Source organism: Rana temporaria, chromosome 1, assembly GCF_905171775.1.
Source record: "Rana temporaria chromosome 1, aRanTem1.1, whole genome shotgun sequence".
In the NCBI taxonomy this organism is placed as follows: domain Eukaryota; kingdom Metazoa; phylum Chordata; class Amphibia; order Anura; family Ranidae; genus Rana; species Rana temporaria.
The window spans coordinates 362892639-362904957 of record NC_053489.1 but is presented as its reverse complement, the minus strand read 5'-3'; the positions used below and the strand labels follow the sequence as shown (position 1 = coordinate 362904957).

General features: G+C 41.2%; 1 protein-coding gene across 1 annotated transcript in view; it reads left to right on the top strand.

Moving 5' to 3' along the window:
- POLRMT (RNA polymerase mitochondrial) overlaps positions 1-12319 on the top strand; it is a 271113-nt gene that overhangs the window by 112741 nt on the left and 146053 nt on the right. Inside the window, exons 8-10 of the mRNA XM_040322078.1 lie at positions 9097-9267; positions 9417-9656; positions 11006-11791. Coding sequence (XP_040178012.1) covers positions 9097-9267; positions 9417-9656; positions 11006-11791 — 1197 coding nt within the window. The remainder of the gene's footprint in view (positions 1-9096; positions 9268-9416; positions 9657-11005; positions 11792-12319) is intronic.

The window sequence follows — 12319 nt, the reverse complement described above, 5'->3', positions numbered from 1 at the left end:
TCTTTATTTGTTTTGTTTTCTGGGACTAGAAAGGGACAGAAAGCGTCTTGACGCACAATTGCTAGATGGCTTAGATTGATCATTGCGCAGGCATATTCCTTGACTGGTAGGGAGGTCCCTACAGGAATAAAGGCACACTCTACTCGAGCGGTGGCTGCTTCTCAGACTGAAAGTGCTGGAGCTACACCAGAGCAAATATGCAGGGCAGCAACTTGGTCCAGCTACACCACCATTGTCAAGCATTATAGAGTAGACTTGGTGTCGGCAGGCGAGCAGGCCTTTGGGCGAAAGGTTCTGCAAGCCGTAGTCCCGCCCTAGTTGGTAAGTACTCGATTATCCTCTCTATTGTGGCTGTCCTGAAAGACATAAAGGGAAAAATTGAGTTACTTACCGGTAACGTCCTTTCCAGTAGTCTTTCAGGACAGCCCTGGTTACCCACCCGAAAATTTGGAAGGATTGTTTCAGTCCAGGAACATAGTATGATATTGATGTTTAACTATGGATTACTAACATGTTCTTGTGTCTACCCAGCTGACCGGAGGTGCTCGTATAAAAACTGAGGTCTGGCAGGGGGAGGATAAATCTTAAAGGCTGTGCAGTGTTTCCCAAGGGAAGAGGAGGAGCCCATCTCTCTATTGTTGCTGTCCTGAAAGACTACTGGAAAGGACGTTACCGGTAAGTGTAACTCCATTTTTTTTCCCATATATTAGCTGGAACTCTGCTTTAAATGAGCTATAATGATATATGCTGCCAGGTGATCCCTAGAAACACAGTAAATCAGTAGCCAATCCTTGATACCATAAATATTCAGAGGAGTACCCTCAGTGGTGAGGAATGCCTGGATAAGGTAAAACCCCAGAGGTGGAGTAATGGTCCTAAAAAATATAACCAACCATGTAGAGAATGGTGATTATGGAAACAATAAGTGTCATCTGAAACTTAAAGATGTTGCCAGTGTTCAGTGGACCACCTGGTATGGATAAGGAGAGTATAGAAATCGGATGCACACAGCAGAGATACTAATTATGATATGGCTGTTTTTCATCCTTCAGTGAGTGCTGAATTGGAAACAGACTCTTGGACACAATTTTTTTTTTTTTTACAAGGTTTTATTTTTAGGGAGGGGGGAGGTGAGGATGGACGGTGTCTGTGTGTGTGTTTTATGATTTTTTACAAGTTTTCTATTTATTTATTGCCAAACTAAAAAAAAAAAGCTAGTGCTTTGTTGGTTCACTTACCTTTTCCTTCGATTTCCCTTCTAAATGTTTCTTTCTTTGTCTGAATTTCTCACTTCCTGGTCGTCCTCCAGTAAGCTGTTTTGGCTGACTAACCCCCAGCCAGAATGGTTCGGATGATGGTGGCAAGTTTACTGAGGAGAAACAGGAAGTGAGAAATTCAGACAAAGAAAACATTTTTTTTAGAAGGGAAATGGAAGGAAAAGGTAGGCAAACAAACAATACACTAGCTTAACCACTTCAATACAGGACTTTAATACCCACCTCCATACCGGGCCTATTCTGGAAGTTCTCTCCTACATGTACAAATCATCATTATTTTGCTAGAAAATTACTCAGAACCCCAAAACATTATATATGTTTTTTAGCAGACACCCTAGTGAATAAAATGGCAGTTATTGCAACTTTTTATTTTGCACAGTATTTGCGCAATAATTTTTCGAACGCCTTTTTTGTGGGAAAAAAATGGTTTCATGAATTAAAAAATAACAAAACCGTAAAGTTAGCCCAATTTTTTTGTAAAATATGAAAGATGATGTTACGCCGAGTAAATGGATACCTAACATGTCATGCTTTAAAATTGCACACACTCATGGAATGGCGCCTAACTTTGTTACTTAAAAATCTCCATAGGTGACGCTTTACATTTTTTACAGGTTACCAGTTTAGAGTTACAGAGGAGGTCTAGCGCTAGAATTGTTGCACACGCTCTAATGCACGTGGCGACACCTCACATGTGTGGTTTGAACAACGTTTACATACATGGGCGGGACTTGCGTGTGCGTTGGCTTCTAAACGCGAGCTACCGGGGACAGGGGCGTTTAATTTTTTTCATTTATTTTTTATTTTACCGATTTATTTATTTTTTAATTTTTTTTTCTTCCCGATCGCTTTTATTCCTATTACAAGGAATGTAAACATCCCTTGTAATAGGAATAGTGTGTGACAGGTCCTCTTTAAGGAGAGATGCAGGGTCAATAAAACCCCACATCTCTCCTCCAGGCTGGAAAGAATGAGATTGTGAAAAAAAATTCACAGATCTCGGTCTTACTAGCCGCAATTGCGGTTTGTTTACTTACGTGTACCCGGGCGTGACGTCATCACATCGCGCCCGGGCCTCCGACGGTCATAGAGATGACTGGTCTCTATGCCTCCCATCCGGCGCACGGCGATCATCTCTCCGGGCCCCCGATGGCATGGGAGAGCCCAGAGAAGCACCAGATGGCGGCAGGAGGGGGGGGGGTGTCCCCTCCCGTCGCCTATAAGAACGATCAAGCGGTGAAACAAATGTATTGCTTGTTTTTCAAATTGTTGGTCTTATTTTGCTTATAGCGCAATAAATAAAAACTGCAGAGCTGATTAAATCCCACTAAAAGAAAGCTCTATTTGTGAGGGGAAAAAAATGACATAAATTTTGTTTGGTTACAATGTCGCACAACTACGCAATTGTTAAAGCAACGCAGTGCTGTATCACAAAAAATGGCCTGGTCATTTAAGGGGGCAAATCCTTCCAGTCTTTAACCATTTTACATCCTGCCTAATGTCAAATGACGTTCACAAGGTGGCTCTGCCATCCTGAGTGGACGTCCTCGGGCCTCCCTGCCGCTAGGGGGTGCGCGCGTGCACGTTGCTTCCCGCGGGTGCCGATTCGCGTGCCTGGCGGCTACGATGTCCGCCAGGTGCCCATGATCGGCAGTTACAGAGCCAGGGATGTGGATCTCTGTGTGTAAACACAGAGATCCATGTCCTTTCAGGGAGAGGAGACCGATGTGTCCCTTGTACATAGGTACACAAATCGGTCATCTCACCCAGTCAGTCTCCTCCCCCCACAGTTAGAATCACTCCCTAGGGAACACATTTAACCCCTTAATAGCCCCTAGAGTTAACCTCTTCCCTGCCAGTCACATTTATACAGTAATCTGTGCATATTTTATAGCATTGTTCGCTGTATAAATGTGACTGGTCCCAAAATGGTCGAACTGTCCGCCGCAATATCGCAGTCCTGACAAAAATCGCAGATAACCGCCATTACTAGTAAAAAAATAAAAATGTCATAAATCTATCCCCTATTTTGTAGGCGCCAAACTTTTGCGCAAACCAATCACTATACGCTTATTGTGTTTTTTTTGTTTTTTTTTACCAAAAATATGTAGAGGAATACGTATCAGCCTAAACTGAGGGAAAAAATTTAAATAAAAAAATTGGGTTATTATAGCAAAAAGTTAAAAATAGTTTTTTTTTCAAAATTGTCAGTCTTTTTGTTAATAGCGCAAAAAAATAAAAACCGCAGAGATGATCAAATACCACCAAAAGAAAGCTATATTTGTGGGAAAAAAAGGACGTCAATTTCATCTGGAAGCCACGTCACACGCACGCGCAATTGACATTCAAAGCGTGACCGTGCTGAAAGCTGAAAATTGGCCTGGACAGGAAGGGGGTGAAAATTCCTTGTATTGAAGTGGTTAAATCAGAGTTTTTAAAGAGCAACTGTCATCTCTGTCCTGCAAGGGCTCCTCCTCTGACCTGCTGTTAACTCATTGACAGTCCCATTTATTTTAATGGAACAGCTGGTGAAATGTGGCAGTGACAGAACAAGGTGAGGGACATGATGGCAGCAGGTGAGTGGATGCCCGCTAACAGACACTGCCATGCTGGATATGAAATGACAGGTGCTGTAAGGACTCATTCTTGCTGGTAATTAGATTCTTTAAACTTTGCAAACAAAATGAATGTTTCCTATTTAGAATAATAAGTCGGGTTAGTAAATATTCCCAAACTGGCCCTCTTTTACGGCCTGCTGCCATTTTGCTCCTCAAGGGAGGAATAAAGCACTTCAAGCCATGTGCAGAAAGATCACAAGGTTTATAAGCTCCTTTGAAGGTTTCACTTAAATTTTTACTGCTTGCCCTTCCTCCTCACACTTACAGCCTGGTACAGATGAAGTTCTCTTTAAACAATCATACAGTTTGTAGTGTACATAGATTTGAAAAACAATGGGATAAAAGAATATTCCTAAACTTTGCTTTATCTCCTGGTTACTGTGAAATTGTGTGAATGCATCAATGCAGTTCATGTTATCTCACCTTGCAGAGCTTAGATTCATTGAATGAGTTTACTAAAAATTGAAATATTGGAGAATATACAGCCTCATCCTACATAACTAAGCTCAATTTCATGGTGAATAAACTAAATATTTAATGTATCTTAACCACTTAAGACCCGGACCATTATGCAGGTGAAGGACCTGGCCCCTTTTTGAGATTCGGTACTGCGTCGCTTTAACTGACAATTGCGCGGTTGTGTGACGTGGCTCCCAAACAAAATTGGTGTCCCTTTTTTCCCACAAATAGAGCTTTCTTTTGGTAGTATATGATCACCTTTGCGGTTTATATTTTTTGCGCTATAAACAAAAATAGAGCGACAATTTTGAAAAAAAAATCAATATTTTTTACTTTTTGCTATAATATCCCCCCAAAATATCTGGGAAAAAAAAAAAAAAAATGTTCCTCAGTTTAGGCCGATACGTATTCCTCTACATATTTTTGGTAAAAAAAAATCGCAATAAGCGTTAATTGATTGGTTTGCGCAAAAGTTATAGCGTTTACAAAATAGGGGATAGTTTTATGGCATTTTTATAAAAATTTTTTTACTACTAATGGCGGCAATCGGTGAGTTTTTTTTTCGTGACTGCGACATAATGGCGGACACATTGGACACTTGACACTATTTTGGGGCCATTGTCATTTTTAAAGCGAAAAGTGCTATAAAAATGCACTGATTACCGTGAAAATGACACTGGCAATGAAGGGGGTTAACCTGTAGGGGGTTCTTGGAGTGTTTACTATTGTGTGAGGGCGTGGCTTGGCGTGTGACGTCACTGATCGTTCCCTATGACAGGGAACAGATGATCAGTGGCAGTAACACTAGGAAGAACGGGGAAAGGTTTGTTTTACACTTGCCTCTCCCCGTTCTTCAGCTCTGTTTTACCCGATCGCGGGACACCGGCGGCGATTGTGTCCCGCGGGCATGCTCGTGACCCACAGCTGGGCTCTTAAAGTCGATGTACAGGTACGTGCTTGTGCCCTTCTGCCGACGTATATCGGCGTGAAGGGGTCCTTAAGAGGTTAAATAGATGACTATCTTTAGATACATTTTTACTCCAGGAGCATTTTATTAAAATTCATTTTATAAAAATCAAATGGATCATTGATTTTTATCCACCCTGCTTTCCTCTACTCTTCCCTTCCCTTCTTTCTCCCTTTTCTCCTTTTTTTGCTTTATCTCCTGGTTTCTTTCCCCCCCCCCCCCCCCCCCCCCTTGGATTTCCTACCTTCTTCCCTTTCTCTCTCTCCTTACCCCCAACCTATTTTCTTTCCTCTTGTCTCTTCCCCCCCCCCTTCTTCACCTTGGCATCCTACCTTATTCTTTTCTGTCTCTTTTCATTGCCCCCCCCCCTCTTCTTTCTTGCAGTTGTCATCTTCCTGTTTGGTCAGTTTCTCATTGTTCATACATTTCTTTCAGTCTTTCGGGTAGGGCTGTTTGTTGCCTGTGCACCTGCCTTTTGCCCCTCGTGTTGGCCATCTTTCAGATGCTGGACCTTGTTGGTAATTAACTAGAAGCTCCCCCTATCTATTCAGTTGCAAGAAAAAGTATGTGAACCCCTTTTGGAATGATATGGATTTCTGCACAAATTGGTCATAAAATGTGATCTGATCTTCATCTAAGAATTAATGTTACCATGTTTTTATTGAACACCCCATGTAAACATTCAGGCCCAGATTCACAAAGCACTTACACCGACATATAACAAGATACGCTGACGTAAGTGCAAATGTGCACCGTCGTATCTGTGTGCCGGACCCACAAACTAAGATGCGCCTAAAAACAGGCTTCATCCCGCCGACGTAACTTGCCGGTGTAGGGTGGGCGCACATTTAGGCTGTGACGCATGGTGGCACTCCCATTGATTAGCCATTCAAATATGTAAATTTGTGAAATACGGCGATTCACGAACATGCGTGCGCCCGACTCAGTGCGCGCAAGTTTTACGTCCGGCGTAAAGTTATTCCCCATAAAGGAGGTGCAACCCAGCAGCAGACATGCAAAGGTCTGCACCAGGGAACACAAGCCGGCTTATTTTACGTTGGACGTGTCTGGCTGGGCGTAGGTTACATTCACGCCGTACGCAGTGACTCGGCGTAGTTTAGGCAGTTGTTCCGACGTGGTTGTGAGCATGCGCAGGGGGATGCCTCCACGTATCGGCGCATGCGCAGTTCGTGATACGTATTTGTCTGGCGCTCGGCCCATCATTTGCATGGGGTCACGCCTCATTTGCATGGCTCACGCCCACTTCAACCTAAGCCGGCGTACGCCTTCGAAACCCAGCGCAGCGTTGGAGGCACTGGCTTGGTGAATCCTTTCCCTTTCCCCTCTCCGTGTTGGCGTAGCGTACAATGTTTGCGCTACGGCGGCGTAATGTGCGCCCGCTCTCTGTGAATCTGGGCCTCACAGTGCAGGTGGAAAAAGTATGTGAACCCTTGGATTTAATAACTTGTTGAACCTCCTTTTGGCAGCAATAACTTCAACCAAACGTTTCCAGTAGTTGCAGATCAGACGTGCACAACGGTCAGGAGTAATTCTTGACCATTCCTCTTTACAGAACTGTTTCAGTTCAGCAATATTCTTGGGATGTCTGGTGTGAATCGCTTTCTTGAGGTCATGCCACAGCAGGACTCTGACTGGGCCACTCCAGAAGGCGTATTTTCTTCTGTTTAAGCCATTCTGTAGTTGATTAACTTTTATGCTTTGGGTCTTTGTCCTGTTGCAACACCCATCTTCTGTTAAGCTTCAGCTAGGGGACAGATGGCCTTAAGTTATCCTTCAAAATGTCTTGATAAACTTGGGACTTCATTTTTCCTTCGACGATAGCAATCCGTCCAGGCCCTGACGCAGCAAAGCAGCCCAAAACCATGATGCCCCCACCACCATACTTCACAGTTGGGATGAGGTTTTGATGTTGGTGTGCTGTGCCTCTTTTTTCTCCACACATGGTGTTCTGTGTTTCTTCTAAACAACTCCACTTTGGTTTAATCTGTCCACAGAATATTTTGCCAGTACTGCTGTGGAACATCCAGGTGCTCTTGTGCAAAATGTAAACGTGCAGCAATATTCTTTTTTTTTTGGACAGCAGTGGCTTCCTATGTGGTATCCTCCCATGAAATCCATTCTTGTTTAGTGTTTTACGTATCGTAGATTCGCTAACAGGGATGTTGGCTTATGCCAGAGACTTTTGTAAGTTTTTCGATGACACTCTAGGATTCTTCTTCACCTCATTGAGCAGTCTGCGCTGTTCTCTAGCAGTCATCTTTACAGGACGGCCACTCCTAGGGAGAGTAGCAGCAGTGCTGAACTTTCTCCATTTATAGACCATTTGTCTTACAGCGGACTGATGGACAGCAAGGCTTTTGGAGATACTTTTATAACCCTTTTCAGCTTTATGCAAGTCAACAATTCTTAATCATAGGTATTGAGAGCTCTTTTGTGCGAGGCATCATTCACATCAGGCAATGCTTCTTGTGAAAAGCAAACCCAGACTTGGTGTGTGTTTTTTATAGGACAGGGCAGCTGTAACCAACACCTGCAATCTCATCTCATTGATTGGACTCCAGTTGGCTGACACCTCACTCCAATAAGCTCTTGGAGATGTCGTTAGTCTAGGGATTCACATACTTTTTCCACCTGCACTGTAAATGTTTGCATGGTGTGTTCAATAAAAACATGGTAACATTTAATTCTTTGTGTGTTATTAGTTTAAGCAGACTGTTAGTATCTATTGTTGTGACTCTGGTGAAGATCAGATCACATTTTATGGCCAATTTGTGCAGAAATCCATATCATTCCAAAAGGGTTCACATACTTTTTCTTGCAACTGTATGTGATATGTTCCGTTACAGATAAGGTTCTGAAAATACTCCTCCTGAAGAAGCAGCGTTGTCCGTGAAACTTGTAGCGGATAAATGACTTGCTACAAGGTCTAATGCTTTTTACACCGGGTTTTACATTATATATGTCATCTTTCTTTTTATATTTTCCAGTTCATCCTTTGTAAACATGCAATGACTGTCAAATTATTGTATCTGGATATATAAGTTTTTTTGATTTTGTAGCAATAAAATGTATTTTTTTAAAGGGGAAGTAAACACTTTTTTTTTTCTGCACTTGTACCTACAGGTAAGCCTATAATAAGGCTTACTTGTAGGTACCGTGAATATCTCCTAAACCTGCAATGTATAGGAGAAATTTACACTGCATGCAGCCGGTGCTTAGACCTATTTGGGGGTTGTCTCTGGTCATTCTACCTAACATTTGGGCACTTATTCATAAAAGGAGTTTGTTGTTTATATTCAGCATTTTGAATGAACAATTATAAGTGTTAATCTCATATAATATAGTGTTTTTTGATTGCTTCTCATTCATGTTTACTTTTAAATTTAAATGTATCACCACAAGATGGTGTTGTGAATACAGATAGCTATGATTGTGCCAGTATAGTGTTTTTGTGTATTTTAAGATTCTGTTTCATTTGATGGGTTTTGTCTTCAATACAAGTCCATGGGAAGGCAAAACCCACTTGAAGCAGGTGAAACACAGGTCAGAAGGAGGTAAATTGCAGTTCAGATGCACCTGTCAGTGGATTCTGAATGACTTCAGAAGCCCAAAGCCCATCAACACAGGCCCTAACAGTATTAAGGATGTTGGTTTGCAAGGGATAGGGACTGTAAGGGATAAAGCCATGGATGCTTCTGATGTTCTATATGATGTCACGTATAGACCATGGTTTTGGATTTATTTTCTTCTACAGGCATTGACCAGGCTGCAACCAACAGGAGAATCATTCCTTACCATTTCTCGAGACCTTGGCACAAAAATCTACAATATGTTCTTCATTCGCAGACAGTTGCAGGGCGATCATGTGGATAGGATCCGGTTATTGTACAAGGAATATTGCAAGTTGCTGTCCAAGGAAGGAAAGGTAAGACTGACTTGAGCAAGTCATACAATTAGTAATATGTTGGGAAATAGACAAAATTGAGGTTAGGATTTAATAGCATTTATATGGTTGACCTTTTATAGTTGCTGTATTATTATTATTTTTGTTTCCCTCTGCCTACTTTTATGCAGATTTCTGGCCTTCTTCCTCGAGAATTGTGGGAAAAGGTGGAACATGAAGCTTTTGGAGGCCCATGTGATTCAAGATCTCACTCTCCTTGGCCACGCTCCCTGCTGGTGCAATTGGGCACTCACCTAGTAGATTTAATGGTTAAGACAATAAAAATAACAAATAACTTGTTAAGTCCTCGCAGTGATCCTAAACTCATTCCGGTGCTTTACCACATGTATTCCTTTCGTAGCACACACCAGGTGGGTATACTTTCAATCACTAGTTAATTATTGGTTGGCTACTGCTATATTGTGTAGTTGTAAGCAATTGGAAAATGTATCAGTTGTTCATTAATCATATAGTATGAAAAAGAGAAAACTTTGTAGGCACAGTATTAGACAAATTTTAGAAAAATATAAAGAATTTATTGATACATAAATAAAATTAAATTCTGAAAAGCCTTTACATTATAGAAAATATACAAAACATACAATCAGATCATAGCATATGCTAGTGGGGGAACCACACTAATGACAGGATTTTCAGGAAAATCACAAGATTCTTTCCATAATAACATTAGTATCCTGAACTGTGGCTCAACACTTGTAGCAATAGATTATCAAGTTGCATTTGATCGGAGAGAGAAAAGCTTGACATGTTTCATGTCCAAACACGCTTCTTCAAAAGCATAGTATATTTAACTAAGTAAAGAAAAAGAAAAAATTAGAACAAACATGTAGTATTTACAAAACAATAAACAGCAAAATCTATGTAGGCACCAATGCACATCTAGTGGACCAAAAACAGAGTTACGTCGGCAAGGAGTCAACTAGCCCCGAACGCCAATTAGGGATAAATCTGAGCATCATGGGGGCGTAGATAATATTGTATTAAGGTGTTGGTTGCAGTGAACCTTATAGGTATATAGGTTTATTAGCTCAAATGGAGGTATGAAGACAATATGGAGAATAGATACTGCCAATAATGGGTAGAACAATGGTAGAAAAAGTAACCTAACTGATGGTAAAAAATCATGAATGAAATAGTATAGTAGGCAGTACTTAAGATCTTAAAGAGAGGCTGTACTTAACATTATAATAAATAGATGGAGCTTAAAAGGCCAGACAGATATTTTGAAAATGATGAACCATCTTGTATTTCTTTTCCTTTACTTAGTTAAATATACTATGCTTTTGAAGAAGCGTGTTCGCACGTGAAATATGTCAAGCTTTTCTCTTTTCTCTCTTGCTTATAAAGTCCAAAGCCCCACAATTTTTCTTTTTCAAATTTCTCTATGAGGATGCGGCACATGCTTAATCTAGTTGTATCCACAGTGCCACTCTGTATTATGATACACTTATCCAATCATATCATATGGATTTGGCACAGTGAGAGGTTTCTATGCTGTCCTTCCTTCATTCTTTGTGGAGAATTGTATATTGAATTTTCAGGTCATTCAAAAACAAAAATATTGAAGATTGATGTTGTATTCTTATGTAGCCCCTCTTTTTCCAAGCTTTACTATATTGTTTCATTTTACTGGCCTCTTTACCTCTGACTTATGTCCTTCATAATATACTCCTGACATGGCTAATATTTCTGCTCACAGATTGGGCTTATAAAGCCACACCCAATTTACAGCCAAATCCTTCTGGACGCTGAAGAAACTCTTCTGACTTTTGATGCTGCTGTTATGCCAACGAAGTGTCCCCCATTGCCTTGGACCTCTCTTCAATGCGGCCCCTATTTATTGTCTCCTGCACAACTTATGCGCTGTAGTGAGGGAGTAGTGCAGCATCAGCTGCTGTTGGAAAAGTGTGCTCAAGGCCAACTATTCCCAGTGTTGGATTCAGTAAATCAGCTTGGGGAATGTGCTTGGCGCATTAACCAGCCTATTCTGGACATTATTGTGTCAATCTTTAATGATAAAGGTAATGAGAAGCTGGACATTCCACCACCTCTGTCTGAAGCTCCTGTGAGTTCAGTGCAGTTACCTGGGATGCTGAGCTCATGGGAAAAATTTGTACATCAAAAAGAGCTGGCACGGTGCAGAAAGAAAACCACTGAGATGTATAGCCTGCGAATGGACGCACTTTATAAGTTATCTATTGCCAATCATTTGCGAGACCAGATATTCTGGTTCCCACACAACATGGATTTCAGAGGCCGCACATATCCCTGTCCTCCATATTTTAATCATTTGGGCAGTGATGTGACTCGGTCATTGCTAGTGTTTGCTGAAGGCCACCCACTTGGGCCAAATGGCCTAAATTGGCTGAAGATTCATCTCATCAACCTTACTGGCTTCAAAAAGAAATTCTCACTTCAACAAAGGAAGGAGTATGCTGATGAAATTATCCAGGACATTTTGGATTCAGCTGATCATCCACTGACTGTAAGTGCCGTTTCTTGTTTAACCCTTTCCACTCACAATCTGTTTTTAAATGTTTCCCAGCATGATGGCCAATGATACTTTTAAAAAAAAATCCTCTAATTTAATAAGGAGCAGGTAACAGTTCTGTTGGCTTCCAAACCTAGCTGCCACTGATGATCAGGAACCAGTTAGAGTGGTTCCTGGTCATGTGGCCACGTTGACCAAAAAAAAAAGCCTGCGGATGAATGCTACAACCTTATAATATGGTAACTATCAGAAGCAGTTGTGCATTTTAAAGATATTATAATAATAAAAATGGGGGAAACCTTGTAAAAGGACACAGGACTTATTAATAGACCATGATTATACATCGTTCATTAACAGCCTCCTTCAAATTTTGCATTTGAGGTGGATGGGTAAAGCATTCTTTGCTGCCAAAATACACTGATCAGTGCTGCAACCAATTGGCTACATGTGTTGTCCTTGGGTCTTGGACTTCTCCTTTAGATAAGCTCTTTCATTTTGAATATTTTTTTTTCTGGAGCTTCT